The following is a 20,893-nucleotide window of genomic DNA, read 5'->3' as shown; positions in this document are numbered from 1 at the left end:
GTCAGGCACATCTCCATTACTCTGAGTTATGTCAGCCAGATAGCTACCAACATACCCCTAAGCTAGATAGCCAGCAGCGTTCCAGTCAGCAATTCCAAAGCATACATCAAAAAATCCAGGTTGAAGAAAAAGGCAACAAGTTGATACTTCTGATCATAAAAAGCAGCAAGTGTTCAGCCACTATAATCCTGATCCCTCTCCTAGCCATGACCTAAATAGCAACACATCAGACTTGGCTAAGTTCTTAATAAGAAGTCAGCTGGTTTCAGGGGGGTTGACCAAATTTGATGATCGGCCAGAAAACTTCCTTGGCTGGAAGTCAACATTTATAAGTGTCGTGAAGGGACTTGACATCTCTGCCCATGAACAAATTGATCTGCTTATAAAATGGCTAGGTCCCGAATCAAGTTATCAAGCTCGCAGGATGAAGGCTGCCAACGTCCGTCAACCATTGGTGGGTCTCAACCTCATTTGGGAAAGACTGGATGAACTTTATGGAGCTCCAGAAGCCATAGAGAAGGCTTTGTTCGCAAAACTGGACAACTTCCCAAGAATAGGCAACCGTGATAACCACAGACTTCGAGAACTTGGGGATTTACTATGTGAACTTGAAGCTGCTAAGGAAGATGGTTATCTCCAAGGATTAGCCTATCTGGACACGGCAAGAGGCGTAAGTTCCATTGTTGAAAAATTGCCCTTCCATTTACAGGATAAATGGATGACAGTAGGATCAAAATATAAGGAAGATCACAGGGTACATTTCCCACCCTTTTCAGTCTTCTCTGAATTCATAAGGAGACAAGCCAGGGCAAGAAACGATCCAAGTTTTTATGTGACCAATACAGTTGCACCAGCTCTGAGAAAGGAGAGAATGGGGAATCTCAATTACAAGAATCCTGTTTCTGTTCACAAGACAAGTGTGAGCAACAAGGAAACGACTACAGATAGAGAGGGGAACCAAACAGAAGACGTGAACATGCTATGCCCCATACATAAAAAAACCACACGCACTTAAGAAGTGCAAGAGCTTTCGAGCTATGCTCTTGGATGACAGGAAGAAATTCCTAAGGGATAAGGGAGTGTGTTTTCGCTGCTGTGCTTCAGTCTCCCATCAGGCCAAGGACTGTGGCGCTTTTATCAAATGCGCAGAGTGCGGAAGTGAACGTCATGTGGCCGCTATGCACTTTGGCCCTGCTCCAAGAGAGTCAAAGGATCTGATATCTTATAAGGAGCAAAAAGATTCTAAAGAAAAGAGCTCTTCTAAGGTTCATGGCGGGGAGCCAGTTACCACACCCAATGATGAACAAAACCTAGCGGCTAAACCACTGTGTACACAAGTTTGTGGTAAATACTTCAGAGGAAAGTCGTGCTCGAAGATATGTCTGGTTAATGTTTATCCTGAAGGTCATCCAGAGAAGAGTAAAAGGATGTACGTGATCTTAGATGATCAGAGTAACGTCTCATTGGCCAAGACAGAATTCTTTGACGCCTTCCGAATACAAGGACCACGAATTCCATACATCCTGACTACGTGTGCTGGAGTGGTCAAGGTGACCGGTAGAAGAGCTCATGGTTTCATGGTTGAGCCACTCACAGGAGAGCTAAGTATCGCCCTTCCAACTCTAATAGAGTGTAATAATGTCCCAAACAGCCGAGCAGAAATCCCAACCCCAGAAGCGGCGTACCGCCACAGCCACATGCGAGCTATGGTTGACCAAATACCTGCTCTCGATGACGCTGCAGACATCTTGCTCCTATTAGGGAGGGACATTCTCCAGGTCCACAAGGTTCGTCGGCAGTTTAATGGCCCAGACAATGCTCCATTTGCCCAGAAGCACGATCTCGGCTGGGTCATTGTCGGTGACGTCTGCCTGGGTGGAGCCCACACCCCTACAGAAGTAAACACATTTAAAAAACATGTATTATGGACAATGGCCGTCCCAGTTATATGCTTCCTTGTGAGAACCTTGTCAAGGTTAAGGAGGATTTAAGTCAGCCTCTTCATCAGAACATCTCCTTACCTTGGTCTCATTCTCTGGAGCAGCAAGAGAACCTCCTTGGTGCAACAGTCTTCCAAAGGACTGAAAAAGATAATCAGTTGGCACCTTCTATCGACGACTTGACCTTCCTACAGCTAATGGACAAGGGGTTTGTTAAGGATGAAAGTGGCAGCTGGGAGGCACCCTTGCCCTTCGGAAACCCAAGGAGGCCGCTCCCTAACAACAGGCAGCAGGCACACCAACGGCTTATGTCATTGCAGCGAGCTTTCCAGAAGAGACCCAGCATGAAGGAAGACTTCCTGGAGTTTATGCAAGGGATTTTGGATAACAACCATGCAGAGTTGGCACCACCATCAGAAGGAAGGGAGGTGTGGTACCTTCCCATTTTTGGAGTCTACCACCCACACAAGCCCGGTAAAATCAGGGTTGTTTTTGACTCAAGTGCTCGCTTTGAGGGTGTCTCACTGAATGAGGTCTTGCTTCAGGGGCCCAATCTCAACAATAGCCTTCTGGGAGTTCTTCTTAGGTTCAGGAAGGAACCAGTAGCCATAACTGCAGACTTTAGGCAAATGTTTTATTGCTTTCTGGTCCAGGAAGAGCATCGAGATGTTTTGCGCTTCCTGTGGTTCAAGGACAACAACCCTGAAAGTGAAGTGGTGGATTACCGGATGAGGGTCCACGTGTTTGGAAACTCCCCATCACCTGCTGTTGCAACCTACGGGTTGAGGAGAGCTGCACAGGAGGGAGAGAAGGATTTCGGATGTTGTGAATTCATTAAGAAAGACTTCTATGTGGATGACGCCTTGCGGTCTTTTGCGACTGAGGCTGAAGCAGTTGATGTTCTAAAGAGAGCCCAAAATCTGCTGGCAGGTTACAACATAAAGCTCCACAAGATCACATCAAACAAGGTCGATGTTATAAATGCCTTTCCTAAAGAAGATCGAGCCAGGGGTCTGGAGACTCTGGACCTTGCAGTTGACGACTTACCCATCCAGCGCAGTCTGGGTGTAGCCTGGGATAGGACAAGGGATACATTCACCTTTAACATTCCAGAGCCCCAGAAACCCTTCACGCGCAGAGGGGTGCTCTCGACCATCAACAGCGTGTTTGATCCTTTGGGCTTCCTGGCGCCTGTGATGGTCGAGGGCAGGCTCCTTCTACGAGAACTAGTGTCTCAAGGTACAGATTGGGACAGTCCCCTGCCTCCGGAGAAATTTGATAAGTGGCAACGGTGGCAGGACTCACTGCAAGGTCTTAATCATCTGAACATCAGTCGCACCTATTCTACATGTTCACTGACCAGGGCCAAAGCTACAGAGCTATGCGTCTTTTCTGACGCCTCTGTAAAGGCAATTGCAGCAGTTGCCTACTTAAAGGTGGAAACTGACGAAGGTCATACAGAAGTCAGTTTCGTACTCGGCAAGGCCAAACTAGCACCTTTGGCAGAGCTTACCATCCCGAGACTAGAACTCTGCGCTGCAGTGTTGGCCACAGAAATTGCGGACCAGATCAGAGAGGAGATAGGGCTTATGTTGGATAGGATCACATTCTTCACGGACAGTAAGGTTGTGTTGGGATATATAACTAATGAATCTCGAAGGTTCTACGTATATGTGAATAATCGCGTGCAGCGCATCAGACAGTCCAGCCATCCGGGTCAGTGGAGATATGTAGCCACCGAAAACAATCCTGCCGATCTCGGTTCAAGATCTGTGGCTGCAAGTCAGTTGCAAGGAAGCAGTTGGTTGACGGGACCAAGATTTTTATTGGAACCTGAGGAGTCATCAATGGACATTATGGCCTTTGAACTGGTCAATCCAGACTCAGATGTGGAACTTCGCCCAAAGGTCACAGCGCTTTCGACAAAGGTCTTAGGAGAACGACTGGACACCAAGCGTTTTGAACGCTTTTCGTCATGGAGTCGACTGACAAGAGCTGTAGCTCGACTGTTACATGTGGCACGAAGCCTACACAAACCAGCACATGACGCAGAATGTGTTGGATGGCACTACTGCAAGAAAGGCATTACAAGTGCTGAGTTAACTGAGGCAGAACACGTCATCATAAAGAGTGTGCAATGCGAGGTTTACGCAGAAGAGATGACATGCTTTGAAAGCAAACAAGACTTACCTGGGAGTAGTCCTCTAAAGAAGTTACATCCTGTGAGGGACAAAGAGGGTCTGCTACGTGTAGGAGGACGCATTACCCATTCAAACCTACCTGCAGATGAGACTCATCCCATCCTTATCCCCGGCAAGCATCATCTTGCTGTGTTACTTATTCGCCATCACCACGAACAGGTTAAACACCAGGGAAGGCACTTCACAGAAGGCGCTGTGCGTGGAAGTGGCCTATGGATAGTGGGAGCAAAACGAGCCATCAACAGCCTTATCTACAAATGTGTGACGTGCAGAAAATTGCGTGGCAGGTCGGAACAGCAGCAGATGGTGGACCTCCCCCCAGAGCGCCTGCAGCAAGAGCCTCCATTTACCTATGTAGGGCTGGACGTGTTTGGGCCTTGGGAAGTCGTGGCACGTCGGACCAGAGGTGGAATTGCTAACAGCAAGAGGTGGGCGATATTGTTCACTTGTATGTCCACTAGAGCTGTCCATTTGGAGGTGATTGAGTCGATGACTGCTTCAAGCTGCATAAATGCCCTCCGCAGGTTTTTCTCGATCAGGGGACCAGCAAAGCAGATTAGGTCAGATCGCGGGACAAATTTTGTTGGGGCTACCAACGAGTTAAAGCTTGCCCCAGACGCTCAAGAGGACAGTGTCAATGTATACCTACTCAGTCAAAAGTGCACATGGGTCTTTAACCCCCCGCATGCGTCTAACATGGGAGGCAGTTGGGAGCGCATGATAGGAACGGCATGGCGTATCCTGGATTCAATGTTGCTCCAAGAAGGGAGGTCGAAGATTACCCATGAGGTCCTGTGCACATTGATGGCAGAGGTCATGGCCATAATTAACTCTAGGCCATTGATACCAGTCTCCTCAGACCCGGAAGCGCCTCTTATACTCACTCCAGCAATGCTGCTTACGCAGAAGATTGGGACTCCACCAGTGCCTTCTGGGAACTTCTCGGATGCCAATCTATTGAAACATGCATGGAAGAAAGTTCAGGCATTAGCAGACACGTTCTGGGCAAGATGGAGGCTGGAGTACTTGAATACACTTCAGATCAGACAAAAGTGGCATACCAAAAAGCCAAATCTCAAGGATGGAGACATAGTGCTGCTAAAGGACAAACAAGCAAGAAGGCATGAATGGTCAATGGGAGTAATAGCAAAGGCCTTTCAGAGTGATGATGGGCTGGTTAGGAAGGTGGAAGTAAAGGTGGCCTCCCACCAACCCCCCAGGACTTACCTAAGACCAGTCTCTGAGGTCGTTCTACTCTTGGAGTCAGAGGTTGTTTAGGTTAAAGTATATATGGCCTCTTACAGATGCCAGGCGGGGAGTGTGGTGTAATTAAGAAAGTTACAAGAGACTGTTTAATGTAGAATGCCTTTATTTTGAAGGTGTGTGTTTTATTTTGTAATTTAGATTTCCTGTGAGTGAGATCATTTCCTGTTGTGCTATTGTTGCAGTCATGTTGAAGAAGTACATGTTGTAGTTAATGCCATCTCTATCCATCCGTCTTTGTTTGTTCATGGGGCATCGTCAGTGAGTATATTTAATTTAATAACTTGAGACCCAATTAAGGAGTAATATATTATTTGTTTTGTGCTGAATATATTTTTGTTTACTAATCTGTATTTGTTATGTGTTTGTTATTTCAGTTTTACCTTTTCTTCATTAAAATTACCTGCCAAGTACAACACATCGCCTGTTCATTGGAGGAAAACTTTTTGAAGGAACGAGTTTAGCTTGCTGTTTCATGTTAGATGAGAAAAGTATAGAAAACATTCAGTCTGCCTGAAGGAAGACGTATATCATTGTAAGTTAATGGTTTTATGTTTAGAGTAAAAAAAAAACAAAAAACAAATCCAAACACCAGAAGCAACCTACACTCTCAGTGTTCTTTCACTGAAAAGTATGCATTTTATTTATTTATTCACAGGCTATATGGTTGAAATAGTAATATTTTAGTTGAAAACTTTAAGTGCCATTGTTTAAAAAAATGCATCAAATGTTTCACAGACCTTCAGTTGTCATGCTTTAAAATCCCATGCCATTTGTAATTTCACTGTATTTTAACCTCCTAAATTACTACCCAAATTCTATAATGGTAAAATTTATTCAGACCGATGGGATTTTTTATGACATTATTTATTTTTATTTTTAGAATAGGCTAATTGTAGCATAAATGGATGAATAAAAACAAATATAACTTTTTAACTGCAGGCAGATATAGGCCTATAGTATTTTACATTACAAATATTTGGATCCCTTATTTTATTAAAGAATAAAGGCTTATTTTCTTCAAGAATAAACATTATAAATAAATAATTAAAGAAAGAGCCTCTATTAGCCCTTATTTGTAGGTTGTAGGAGATATGCGAGCGATTCATAGATTTAAAAAAGAAAAAAGTGGGTGCTTGGTTTCAGAAAACTAATACAGCTCGTAAAAAATGCTATGATGAAAAAGTCATGCTAACTTATTAATTCATAGAAATAATTTAATAAAAATTTTTTTTTCGAGATTCAACTTGAATTTCAATACTATTAAACTGACTTTAAAATCTCAAGGAGTTTATAAGTTGAAACGGTAAAATGTCACAGTGCATGCTAGCCTAAATGAACTTGTATCTTGTATAGTATCCGAAGACTTGAGTGTATGTTAGCATAAAACTAACAATATAATTTGATTTTTTTTTTTTTTTAAATGAACAATTCCTATATAAAGTGACAGCAACCTTTATATCAAACATTTTGAAATCGTCCACAGCTGGGCATCGCAGGAGGCAGATCTGAAGTTATATTTGTTTGTTCACGAAGTGAATGTGGTGCACAAAGTAATTTTTAGATGCAATGGAAAAATAAAGCTGGATAAAAACATACACGAAAACCCGCTAAAAAATAAATTACATTTGTGAGAGTTGCATTTTATTACATTCAGAAATAATAACGGCAGGCCTAATAATGCTATAGGCTAATGTACCAACAGGACATTTTTAGTTCCCTTCACTTTACAACAAATCCTTTAAATTTAAAAAAATGATCAGAACAGAACAAGAATTACAAATATATAATTCTAATGGATAAATATAATTGCAGCAGGCTATATAATAATATAGGCTTATAAACAACAACAAAAATAATAATAATTAAAAATAATTTAAAGCGATACATAAGGCTGGGCTTATCTCTCTCATTCGGGACAAATCCAAACATGTTGCCCATTTGAAGCTGAACTCTTATTCATTAGGTAAAATAGGCTTTGGATTTCACACGTGTTTCAGTATCGACGAAAAAAAAAATCATAATTAGCAAAATTATGCCAAAGTGGCCCGCTGCTCGCGCCGCATGGCTGGTGAACGACTGCTGTTTCCAATGAATATGTGCGCGTGAGGTACCAGCGCGATCAAAGTCACAATTCACAATTATTGGTCACACAGTAAAGGCATAATTCAAAAATGCAACTTGTTAGCAGTTTGAAAAATCAAGAATAATAACAGAGTTAATAAGAATGTTACGGTCGGTGGCTTGGTCCGTCTGTTTTCTTTGTTTTGTCCCTCCCTTGTTTTTATTGGCGTTGCGCTATCCTTTTGGAGCGTGTACGTGCTCTATCTCTCTCTTAGGTGGACGCACCTGTTCGTGATTTGAGTGGCTGATTGATACGGTATAAACGTCAACGAGGAGGAGAAAGGAGATGGACAGATCTTGTGGGCCAGCCAGCAAACAAGCGTTTCTTTATTTGTATTTAGTTTTCTTCGTTGTTGTCTGTTCTGTATAATTTCGTTCCTGGGTTGGTATGTTCGTTAGTATTGTGACGTCTGTTGGGAGTGAGTGAATAAACAGATTTGAGCGACTTCGCTATTTATTCGTTCTTGTTTATGCTACGTAGCTCTCTTCCCTCTGAGCTGATATTTTGATGAGAGGTCGTAACAAATAATTATTTGTAAATGCTGGACTGTTCTCATTTCGCTGTGCAAATGGAACCTGAAGATTATTATTATTATTATTATTATTATTATTTTTAAACGAAGAATGAACCGAAATGAAAACATTTTAATCCGTATATATATATATATATATATATATATATATATATATATATATATATATATATATATATATATATATAATGACTGTTTAAAAACAATAGCATGCATAAGAGCCTTTGTGTAAAGTTTTTTTTTTTTTTTTTTTTTTGATGAATAGACTGTAGCCTTAAGACTATCCTATTTTTAATGGCTTTTAAGGATGTTATAATGTATATTATAATGTTATTGTTGTTTTTATTGTTGTACAATTACATTCATTTCGCAATCCGTCCCTTTGCGCCACCTGGCGGTAGTTTCGCGAATGATTTTAACACGCGACTGATTTGCAGTTAACGCCGCGGCGGCATTACTCATTTTGGATGTCTACCATCTGTACATGTAAACACTACACCTGTGCAAAAACAACTAATATACAGTATATACAAATACCACAACATTCTTGTGACCCAAATTCAATGTGGGTGGGGTCACACACTCCAGAACAATGAAAATGATAACTTGCAACTTTCGTTAAACTCATAAACTCTTAGATTACTTATTGTCTTTCAGTAAGCACATAAAGGGTAAGTAAATGAAGTAAACATCTGGTATGGCAATAAAGGTTCAGATAGGGATATGTAAAATGGAGGTAAGTATGTTGGTGTTTGTGAAGGGTAGTATGGTGAATAACACCATATGGGCAAAGCTGGTGCCTGTAAACACCTACAGTGTTAACTGTTGTGTGTGGTTGTAATACTGGCTGACCAAGTGCTTCATATGTAAACATCTGTCTCTGCCTCCTATCTCTGGTAGACTGTCTCAGCTCAGGATGAGTTTCTTCTGCTGGATGACCTGTGGCTTCATCAAACTATATGCATCCATTTTTTTTATCTGCATCTGTCTCTGATGATGGGATTGGATCTGGGATAAGTTCATCTGGTGGTTGACTCTCCTCCGGGTTGTCACTTATTCTCAGTGATACTCGCGTTCTATTTTTGTCTTCTCTTTCAGGTGCTGATTTTGCTGTGTCAACAAGAGGATTCTCCTGGACTAACCCTAGGCCCTGCTGTTAAGTATTCTCTCTCCTTTGCTCAGTCCAACTTGCAGGGATTCTCAGCCAGTATTCTCCAGTGTTAAATTCATCTGAATCAGTTGTATCATTGTGGCAAAGAGATTCTTTGTTCTCTGTCTCTCTGTTGCACTGTCTGTTTTGTCTTTGTTTTGCAAGTTTCCTTGGATGTGGCGGTGACTCCACAGGTAAGTTGTATACCAATAACAGCAAATTTTGGACTAAAGTTCTTGTTCCTTTCTTATTTCCACTCTTAGGACTTTCTACATACATAGGATTGTCTGAAACTTGTTCCTTTACCACATAAATGGTCTTCTCCCAGTATGATCTGATTTTCCTGGCCCTCCATGATCTCTGAGGTTTCTGACAAGAACTCTGTCTCCTGGCTTTAGGACCACACCTTTGACTTTCACATCATACTGAGCTTTACCCTGTGTACTTGCTTGTCCGCTGTTCTCATTTGCTATTTGGTAGGCCTCTGCCATCCTTCTAGCCCACTGGTCAACAAAACCCTTGTGGGTCACTCCCTCGCCCTCTTCAACCAATCCAAATATCAAGTCAACAGAAAGGCAGGGTTGGCATCCATACAACAAATAGAATGGGGAATACCCAGTGGACTCATGGCGCATGCAGTTATACGCATGTATGATCTGTGGGAGATGATCTTTCCACATTGTCTTTTCTTTGTCGTTCCAACGTCCGAAGCATTTGAAGGAGAGTCCGGTTGAATCTCTCAGCTGGGTTACTTTGAGGGTGGTAAGGAGATGTTCTTGAATGGTGTTCTCCAGCAAGCTGTCGAAGATTTCGGAAAAGCTCATTCTCAAACTCCCTTCCCTGGTTATGGTGTAGCTTTCCAGGGTAGCCAAAGCGAGGGATGTAGTCATTGAAAAGACGCTCAGCTGCAGTCCTGCCAGATTTTTTTTTTCGTTGGGTAAGCTTGAGCAAATCGAGTAAAGTGGTCTATAACAACCAGTATGTATTCATACCTACCCCATGGCTTGGTTCTAAATGTAAGTAGTCAATACAAACAAGTTCAAGAGGTGAGTTGGAGGTTATACTACACCATTGGTGCACATGGGTCACGTTTTTTTTATTCTTGATGCATGAGCACTTCCTTGTGATGTACTCCTCTACTTCCCTTTTCATAAATGGCCAACAGAATCTTTGTCTCATCAGGTGAAGTGCTCGTTCATGTCCTATATTATCATGCAAGTATTCCAAAGCAAGTTGCTTGTACTGAGCTGGGAGAACAAGTTGTTTCCTCTCATTAGTCTGCCTGTAAAGACATCCATCCTCCAAAAAGTAGTTTGTTCCATTCATAAAGAAGTTTCCTGGCAGCTCCAGTCACTTCTTTCTTCGTGTCCTCATCAGGTACCTTGACATTCTCTTTCATCTTAACTATCTTTGAGATCACTGGGTCTTCCCTTTGAGCTCTGGAGAGTTCAGCTTTACTTATTTTTGGCAACAGTGAACATTGGGATGGTTGGTCAGTGTCTATGGAGGAGATGCTGAGTGCCGCGATCAAAGCTACATCCTTCTTTTTAGCCACATGAGTCCCATCCCAGACTGCTTGCACAATTTCTGGTGACAGGTCCTCTGTGCACTCTGTGAGATACTTCTCCATATCAAGGGGAATGCACGAAAGTGTGTCAGCATCAATATTTATTTTACCAGGCCGTTATCTGATATCAAAACTTTAGTCAGATAATTCTCCCACCAAGAGATGGCCGGCTGCATTCAGTTTTGCTGTGCTTATGACATAGGTCAAAGGATTATTGTCTGTATAGATAGTGAAGTATGGGGCATAGAATAGGTAGTCCCTAAATTTCTCTCACACAGCCCATTTCAATGCAAGAAATTCAAGTTTACCACTGTGTAGTCGGTAATTCCTTTCAGCTGGTGAAAGTGTTCTAGAGGCATATCGGATGACTCTCAACTTCCCATCCTGATTCTGGTAGAGGATAGCACCGAGATCCTTTTCTGATGCATCAGTGTGAAGTGTGAATGGTAGGTTGAAGTCTGGGTAAGCCAAAACTGGTGGTTTCATTAACATGTCAATCAGTGTTTCAAGTGTTCTCTGATGTTCGATTTTCCTCTCTACAGGAGTCGGGAAGACAGTTGTGGACCTTGGATCTTCCTTTGACTGGACTGAACTGGTGCCACTCCTGGTTTTGTTTGGAGTAGTTCATGGCTTGGCTTGGCTATACATGGAAAATCTTGGATAAAAGAATGATGGTAGCTTAGGAAACCAAGGAGTTTCCTTACATCAACGATTGTCTATGGAATGTGGTTTTTGAGTGACCGAACTGCTTCAAGATCTTTGGGATCTATTCGCACACCTTTGTCGGATACAAGGCGACCAACATATCGAACCTCATGGTGGAAGAGCTCACACTTCTCAGGCATGAGCTTGACCCCATGATGTTGGAGGGCTTGAATGACTTTGAAAATTCCTTCCACATGTTCCTCAAAAGACTTGGCATAGCATAGCACGTCATCAAGATATGGAATGCAACATTCATCCCTGAGGGAGTCATGCATTTCCTCCATGCTGCGCTGGAATGCAGCAGGTGCATTAGACAGGCCAAACGGAATTCTCACCCACTCATAAAGCCCCCAGGGTGTTTTAAAGGCCATCATAAGCCTGGACCCTTCGGGTATAAAGCCCTGATGGTAAGCTTTCCCCTGGTCAAGAATGCGGAACCATTTGTATCTCCCAAGAGTGTCAATCAAGTCTTGAATTCTTGGCAGAGGGTGCCTATCTGGTACAATCTTTTTATTGAGAAGTTGATAACCGATACACAGACCATGCGAGCCATCCTTCTTTCTCACACAGACCACTGAGGCAGAATAAGGGGACTTAGACTTCACAATCCAACCTTTTGCGAGTAGATCTTGAATGTAGTCCTTGACTTCTTTGAACAAAGTCTTAGGAACTGATGAATATTCATGTTGCACTGGTATGTCATCTCTGAGGTTGATTGACATTTGCAGACTTGCGATGCAGCCGATTTCACTTCCATCATGGGCAAAGGCTGAAGACTCTTCATACAGCATTTTCCTGACCACTGCCTACTGGTCCTTATTCAAATGGCTGAGGTCTACAGGTGGATGCCACAGTGACAAGTTTTCTTCAGTAGCCGAACCAGTCACGCCCTGGACCCTTACACTACACTTTGTCTTTTCTGGCAGTTCAGCCTCCAGTACCTCATCAATTGGCTGGAGATAACCAAAGACTGAGTTACCGGGCAGAGTAATGTCACATGTGGAATTGTTACCAGTGGGATCAGAGACATATTGAGTTTTGTGGTTCTGAATTTCCAAAAGACTCTCACCTATACCCGAGCTGGAGCCTCGCCGGAAAACAACCCACGTAAAGAAAATAATTCCACAAATAACTACAATTGCAGGTTTCAAACAGAAATCGCGACAAAGAGGCAAAACATATGGACTGCAGCTTTAATCAAGCTCCAAAAATGGCTTGTTTGGATCTAAAGTGCAAGGTCGTCAGGACAAATGGAGTGAAGAAATGTTTGCTTTGACGCCTTTGGTTTAAACAGCTGGTTCACATCTTTGTACAGATATCAAAAGGATCCCAGCGTAAGGAACAAGTGGATAATTTATTTTTAATGGCATCCTCGATCATGTCAGAGGATTGATTGGAACATGTTGTTTTGTAAACGAGGCACAGTGTCACAGGGAGTTCACAAGGAAACATTTGTTGACAGATGAAGCAGAACTAGATCTGACTGCAGTTGCATCACATTGTAAGTTGATGATTTCATAATGCCTTGACAAGAAATTACCGTTTTATTTTTTATCATGTTGTCAAAACAATCGAATGCAATAGCAAGGAGGTGTTGATACTGTTTCCAATCCAATGACGTTAGCAAATCATAACAGTGACCTATTACTGACAAGCCTTTAAGGACACGCCCCTTAAAACAGTTCATTTTAGAGAGAGGGTCAGAATGAGGGTTGAAAATAATTTTTCCATATATTTATTAGTTTTTTTTATTGACATTAAGTAAACCTCAAGGAACACAGTAAAATAATAAATTTCTCAAACAAGACAACAAGGCCTATTTTCATGTATTAGTTAGACAGCCCCTCCCTTTAAGGACGCAAGTTTTTTGGTACAGACTTGGTACAGTTTTCCAAGTCATTCTTCTTTGTCATTATTTTCAGTGATAAGAAACTATGACACAGTTCCTTATTAAATATACAGAAACTTTTTTGTTTTCAGGAGTCTACCAGGGATAATAATTATATTAAATGCTAAGGTAAGATAAATTGTCTCCTTAAAAAGAAAAAAGAAAAGAAAAGTAAATGCACTAAGTGCAAACAGAAATGGATTCTATTTACACTACATGTAAAAATAGCAGTATTTTATTTGCAATAAATGTAGTAGTTAGATGCTATTTATAGGCTACTTAGTACAAAAATGGCATATATTTACACATTAGTATTGCAGTACCTTGTAAAATCGTTTACAATAACAACAACATACAGTGTAAAATATCATATTTAGGCTATTCAAATTATTGGATGTCACCTTATACTTATAAAGCCATCCTTACAACCTACCCCTAAACCTACCAGATAAAGTCTTTGTTATTGTAATACCCGTGAGACCATAGACACCAATGTTTCTGCCTGTGGTGGGTGCTCAACCTCCATAAGACTTTCCCATACATCTTGAGTTTTTTTGTTTTGTTTTGTTTTGGGGTTGGGCTCGGTGTCAATGCATGAGGCACTTTTTTGCACTTTTTGAATATTTCCTCCATTTATTTAAAATAAATGCACTTCATATCTATATGTGATGGGAAAAGGGAGACGAACAAGTTTGGCAAAAGGCAGACTGCATCAAAAGTTGTTGCCTTTTGCCCTAGTCCACTGTTGCTGTTTGACGGGATTCCAACAGACATTGATGGGCGGGGTTAGTGTATATAGCCTCAGCCAACAAGATGAGCTTTGCACTTATTGTAAAACAATCCAATAAAAGCAATAACCAGTATCCTTGACAAACAAATCCTAATCTACACAGATGTAACAAGCAAAGAATCCACACTTCAAGTGTACACTGTATATAAAAAAGTTCTAAAATAGTTCTGTATTAATTTGAAGGATTTATCCATCTTGATTTACAGGTGTTTTACCTGTATTTTGAAGTTTGCACTTCATTGTGTTGTGTTGGGTTAACGGAAATGTCCACAAAATTAATGGATAATGTGGATAGTGCCCTTTTAATGCAATGGCTTGCTTGGGGGTTTGTGCAGTAAGCTATTTCAAATGTGCATGTCAATAATGATGTCTGAATGTGACATTAAAACAGCCAAGTATGGTGACCCATACTCAGAATTCGTGCTCTGCATTTAACCCATCCGAAGTGCACACACACAGCAGTGAACACACACACCTGGAGCAGTGGGCATCATTTATGCTGTGGTGCCCAGGGAGCAGTTGGGGGTTCAGTGCCTTGCTCAAGAGCACCTCAGTCATGGTATTGCCGGCCCGAGACTCGAACCCACAACCTTAGGGTTAGGAGTCAATCTCTCTAACCACTAGGCCACGACTTCCCCAATTATAAGCTTTTTGCTAGAACTGAAAACAAAGAAAGAAACTAACAAAAATATAAAAACTAATGGGGCACTCTAATGGGTTATGTTTTGCAAAAAATTGTTTTAGATTAAATGGTTTTACTAACTTTTTAAATAATTTAGCTATTCTAAACACAAGAGGTTTATACAAACAGGTTTGACTCAGCTACTGCAGCTCTATACAATTAACAGAAGCATGCAGTCTTCTTGTACAAACATTTATTGTTGAGATTTTCATCAAGTCAATGTTCCTTTGCACAAAGTGAGATATAACATATGCATATGAGATACAGTATATATAAATGTATGTTGCAATATATACTGTGTATCATGTATCGTTATGTATAGTGTTTATGCAGTCCTATTAAATGTGAAGTGATAATGCAGTTTTACACATGATCAATAAGTTAAGTTTGTGTGTGTCTTTTTTTATCCTTTTGCATCTTTGTCACTATGCTAATTATTTTCTCATATAATAATCTCATGCTGCAGGTTTGTGTCCTGTCTGGAGAATATGAAGTGATATGCACAGTATTTAGCTCTGTGATTATTACAGGTTAACAAAGTCCGTTGAAATGACATTCACATGCAACAAACAAAAAGCTAATTGTAAATTATTAATCTATAAAGTAAAACAAATAGATTCATTTTATAACATTCTTCTCTTAAATTTTCATTCCAAAAATTAATTTTTACGAGTTTCGATGCTCTTAAAAGATGAAAATAAAAGAAGTTTAAAAATAGTTTCGAAGTATTTCCTCATTTTTTACGTATCTTCAGATCTTGACTGACTGACTGGGATGGAAAACAGGCAAGTCAATCACTCATAAGTAAATACTTGAAAGTGGTTTAAATTATCTAAATTCCATTCTATTCAAACATTTAACTACACCTACATTTTAAATACTCACAAAACCCCTCTCAAATAAAGTTGTAGTAGATTAATGCAACAATTATGAATAGTAAACCTTCCTTAGTTTAACCTTCAAATAATTTGTATAATGAATATAGTGAAAAACTATTAGTTAAAATATTAGAACAACATACACAACTTTCTTAAGGTGAAAACAAAGTTGAAAAAAATGTTAATGTTCTAAGTGTATCCTAATAAAACACATTGTTTTAACAAATATTTTTTTTTACTTTAATTTGTGTATCTTTCCTAATATAGATTTGTAGCAAAAACATTTTTTTATGATTATGCACTAAACTATCCTAAGAGAAGACATTGTAGGCATGTGCATTTAGAAAAAAAATACCTATATAAAGAAAATAAGACCAATCAAACAAATTTAATTTCATTCCAAAAATTCATTTTTACGAGTTTCGATGCTCTTAAAAGATGAAAATAAAAGAAGTTTAAAAATAGTTTCGAAGTATTTCCTCATTTTTTATGTATCTTCAGATCTTGACTGACTGACTGGGATGGAAAAACAGGCAAGTCAATCACTCATAAGTAAATACTTAAACAAATTTAATTTCATTCCAAAAATTAATTTTTACGAGTTTCGATGCTCTTAAAAGATGAAAATAAAAGAAGTTTAAAAATAGTTTCGAAGTATTTCCTCATTTTTTACGTATCTTCAGATCTTGACTGACTGACTGGGATGGAAAACAGGCAGTCAAATCAATCACTCATAAGTAAATACTTAAACAAATTTAATTTCATTCCAAAAATTAATTTTTACGAGTTTCGATGCTCTTAAAAGATGAAAATAAAAGAAGTTTAAAAATAGTTTCGAAGTATTTCCTCATTTTTTAAGTATCTTCAGATCTTGACTGACTGGTTGGGATGGAAAACAGGCAAGTCAATCACTCATAAGTAAATACTTGAAAGTGGTTTAAATTATCTAAATTCCATTCTATTCAAACATTTAACTACACCTACATTTTAAATACTCACAAAACCCCTCTCAAATAAAGTTGTAGTAGATTAATGCAACAATTATGAATAGTAAACCTTCCTTAGTTTAACCTTCAAATAATTTGTATAACGAATATAGTGAAAAACTATTTAGTTAAAATATTAGAACAACATACAAAATGTTCTTAAGGTGAAAACAAAGTTGAAAAAAATGTTAATGTTCTAAGTGTATCCTAATAAAACACATTGTTTTAACAAATATTTTTTTTTTACTTTAATTTGTGTATCTTTCCTAATATAGATTTGTAGCAAAAACATTTTTTTTTTTATGATTATGCACTAAACTATCCTAAGAGAAGACATTGTAGGCATGGTGCATTTAGAAAAAATATATACCTATATAAAGAAAATAAGATTCCAATCAAATCTTCATCAATAAGTTACTTGAAAGTGGTTTAAAATTTTAAATTCCATTCCAAAATTTTAAATACTCACAAAACCCCTTCAAATAAAGTTTAGTTTAATGAATTATTTCGATGCTCTTAAAAGATGAACTAATAAAAGAAGTTGAAAAAAAGTTGAAAAAAAGTTAATTTCGAAGTGTATCCTTCCTCAAATATTTTTTTTTTTTACGTATCTTCAGATTTGTCTTGATGCACTGATCCTGACTGGGCATGGAAAACAGACAATCAAACAAAGTCAATCACTCGATGCTCTTAAAAGATGAAAATAAAATAAGTTTAAGTTTCGAAGTACATTTTTTGTAAAGTGGTTGACTGACTGACTGGGATAATCAATCACTATCTAAATTCCAGTTCTATTATCTAAATTCCATTCTAAACATTTAACTACACCTACATTTTAAATACTCACAAAACCCCTCTCAAATAAAGTTGTAGTAGATTAATGCAACAATTATGAATAGTAAACCTTCCTTAGTTTAACCTTCAAATAATTTGTATAACGAATATAGTGAAAAACTATTAGTTAAAATATTAGAACAACATACAAAATGTTCTTAAGGTGAAAACAAAGTTGAAAAAAATGTTAATGTTCTAAGTGTATCCTAATAAAACACATTGTTTTAACAAATATTTTTTTTTACTTTAATTTGTGTATCTTTCCTAATATAGATTTGTAGCAAAAACATTTTTTTATGATTATGCACTAAACTATCCTATGAGAAGACATTGTAGGCATGTGCATTTAGAAAAAAAATACCTATATAAAGAAAATAAGACCAATCAAACAAATTTAATTTCATTCCAAAAATTCATTTTTACGAGTTTCGATGCTCTTAAAAGATGAAAATAAAAGAAGTTTAAAAATAGTTTCGAAGTATTTCCTCATTTTTTACGTATCTTCAGATCTTGACTGACTGACTGGGATGGAAAAACAGGCAAGTCAATTTATCTAAATGAAAAGTTAAATAAAATTCAATAAAACTTTTAATGAAGACTTCTCCGCAAAAGTACATACTTTCACTTTCTTGGGCCACATCTAACAATTTGAGGAATGCAAAACATTTTAACATCACAAACTATAAATAGCTGCACACTGGGCTGAAATGTTTCATTAAAGTTGAAGAGATGAAACAGAAAGGACACTTTCTACTCAGGTTTGACCTTCATTTCTTCATAACTGTATTTCGAGGAAAAACTATAGTTAGACTTATTTTTGTAAATGCTGTAAATGCATGGGTATTTATATAAGAAAAAAAAGCCATTTTAAGATAACACAAATTTTAAAAGATTGATGTAAATAATTACACATCTGGTTTATAATTAAATTAATTAATTTTCATGAATGTTAAATTGATAGAACTGAAATCTTCTGAATGAGCAGGTTCTCTTGTAAAAACATCAGCATGTTTTGTTCTACATATTCATGCATTAAAAAATAGAATAGCCAAGCAGGCAGGGAGGTTTGAAACTTTTACTGAACCCACAATTTTATTTTCTAAATTTTATTTTCTGTTTTCAGTAAATTGAGGTGGTGATGGGGGCTGGAATAAATATTTTTAACAAGAAAAACGTATAAAAAAAAATATATATATATATATATATATATATATATATATATATATATATATATATATATATATATATATATATATATATATAAAATTCACAACTCTGCAAGGTAGTAGAGTAGTTTGTAACAACTTGACTGATGGATCTCTTTTCAAGTTATTTAGTGTTAAGAGTTAATGTAGTTTGCCACACTGTACCGTAAATATAATATTGCTTTACCTCTACACTTAGGTCTGTTTGGCAAGATTTATACGACTTGAATTTTTTAATTGCACGTTTTGGCATGTGTGCAAAAAAGTGTGTTTGTCTGCAGAGCTTGATGATCAAAACAGATCAGTTGATTCTCAGTGAAATTCTTATACTCTTCCTAAATCCTAAAAAATTTTTTTTATCAGTTTAATGATCAAAATCTGTCAGACACCATGTACAGTATATTCCATAAATATCTATGATGTAATGTTTGCTAAATTAGCAATGGTACTGCATTAGTAATGAAACAACTATAACTAAAAAGCTATTTGTAAAACAAAACTAACATTCTTATTATACTGAGAAGTCAGTGTAGAACGGTAGAAAAACATGAACTTTGCATACAATTGCATATGACTGCTGTGCTGAAAAACATTTAAATTTTGATGTATGGCTTACACAATATTAATAATAAAAATAATAATAAAACAAAACTTTTAGTTTTGGTGGCACTGGCCAATTTACTGACACAATCAGTTAAGACTGTTTCAAACAAAAGTGAGCCACTGTTTCAGCGCAGCCAATCCTATTAGAGACATTTGGAGAAGTATTTAAAAATCCTAAAAATACATAATTTAATTTGTGAAATTTCTTTGTGAATCAAATTTAACTGAATTTGTCACAGATCAGACAGGCTCAGCCACCATCACAGTGAACACCATCACCTGTGCACTGATTGCACACCTGTTTGGAATTTGCACTCTCATCAAGACTAATACAAAAGCACACACCTCACTTCAGTCCAGCGTCCGGTCTTGTAAGAAAGGGACTCGCTATGCTATCCGTGCGATACATTGACCTGCCTGTCTGTTGTTTTTTGATGTTGTTTTGTGATGTAAATTTGGATTTATTTTTGCGTACGGTTTCTTTTGGGTTTTTACTTGGGTAGATCGAGGGTTGGTGAGTTTGATTAATTTTTGAGTTGAGGCGTTTTTTTCATTTTTTGTCGAGGCTTCGAATCAATCCGACACCCGTCTCAACGGTGACACCTAGTGGTCACTTGCAGGTGTTGATCTGAAACAATTTTGACAACGAGCCATTAAAAAAAAGTGTTGTTTTTATTATTATTGTATTTTTCTAATATGTGAAGCTTGTAACCTGTAGGCTTCTAACTGTGCATAATGTTATTTTGGTCATGAAGAATGAATATTAATAAAAGAAATCAAGCCACAATGTCTCACTTTTTTTAGAGATTTTTATTAAAAAATCTTAATTTCTCTGCTGTGGAAGGACTTAGCCTACTTCGTTTTTCACAGATAATTTCTCCAGCCTTTTAAAAAAATCCTCTCACAAGGGACACTTGTTGCTGGCATGCAAAGATATTTTTTAGCAAGGACATACAAATGAGGAAAGATTACTGCTCTCTCTTTCCAGTTAATTAGGGGTTCATGAGTTCTGGGCAAAAACGCATCATGGAGGTATTTTTTCACTTCCACTGTGGCATTAGCTGTAGCATTGTGTATCATCTGGGTTTTATGGATACGATTATCAAAAAGTTCCCATAAACTGTCCAGTTTTTCTACTGGTGTTGATGTTGATGATGATGATGATGATGGGCCTGATGTTGACATTTGTGGCTCTGAATAAAAATGAAACCAGCAATTAGTAACAAATCCTACACTGATGGCATATATGAAGTATATATTATATGAATCAGATTACATAACATAACATAGACTGAAACTGCTCACCAGGAGTTGTGTTTGAACGCATCAGCGACGCACACTCCAGTGTGATGTGCTTTTCAGCGTCCTGGGCTTTGGCAGGATTAACAAATGCCACATTTTTGAACCTTGGGTCCAGCAGTGTAGCCAGTGCCAAGGCTCTAAAACTCTCATAACCTCCACATCTCGAGTGCAGACCTTCTTGCAGATGTGAGCCTATGAGCCAAAACCGGAGAAAATCATATTATTTATAATAATGACAATAA

General features: G+C 38.2%; 2 protein-coding genes across 2 annotated transcripts in view; both read left to right on the top strand.

The window, feature by feature from the left end:
• Positions 1 to 1,037: 1,037 nt before the first annotated feature.
• LOC109074690 lies at positions 1,038 to 5,890 on the top strand. Its single transcript, XM_042755152.1, has 3 exons — positions 1,038 to 1,898; positions 1,976 to 5,665; positions 5,782 to 5,890. Exons 1-2 carry the CDS (start codon positions 1,038 to 1,040, stop codon positions 5,417 to 5,419), a joined length of 4,305 nt encoding a protein of 1,434 aa, XP_042611086.1. The 3' UTR covers positions 5,420 to 5,665; positions 5,782 to 5,890.
• A 12,373-nt stretch (positions 5,891 to 18,263) lies between these two features.
• The window catches only part of LOC122144326 (interferon-induced very large GTPase 1-like), a 51,018-nt gene continuing 48,388 nt past the window's right edge, over positions 18,264 to 20,893 (top strand). The window contains exon 1 of the mRNA XM_042755151.1: positions 18,264 to 18,299. The gene's annotated coding sequence lies outside the window, so the exon portion shown is untranslated. The remainder of the gene's footprint in view (positions 18,300 to 20,893) is intronic.

This window comes from Cyprinus carpio, unplaced genomic scaffold (genome assembly GCF_018340385.1).
Source record: "Cyprinus carpio isolate SPL01 unplaced genomic scaffold, ASM1834038v1 S000006643, whole genome shotgun sequence".
NCBI lineage: Eukaryota > Metazoa > Chordata > Actinopteri > Cypriniformes > Cyprinidae > Cyprinus > Cyprinus carpio.
This window is presented reverse-complemented; position numbering and strand designations above follow the sequence as displayed.

Bases quoted from the DNA above. Each gene is read 5' to 3' on its own strand.
- LOC109074690 (XM_042755152.1), top strand. From the start codon at position 1,038: ATGCTCTTGGATGACAGGAAGAAATTCCTAAGGGATAAGGGAGTGTGT. The intron at 1,899-1,975 runs GTAAACACATTT...AACCTTGTCAAG, and splicing joins GAGCCCACACCCCTACAGAA to GTTAAGGAGGATTTAAGTCA.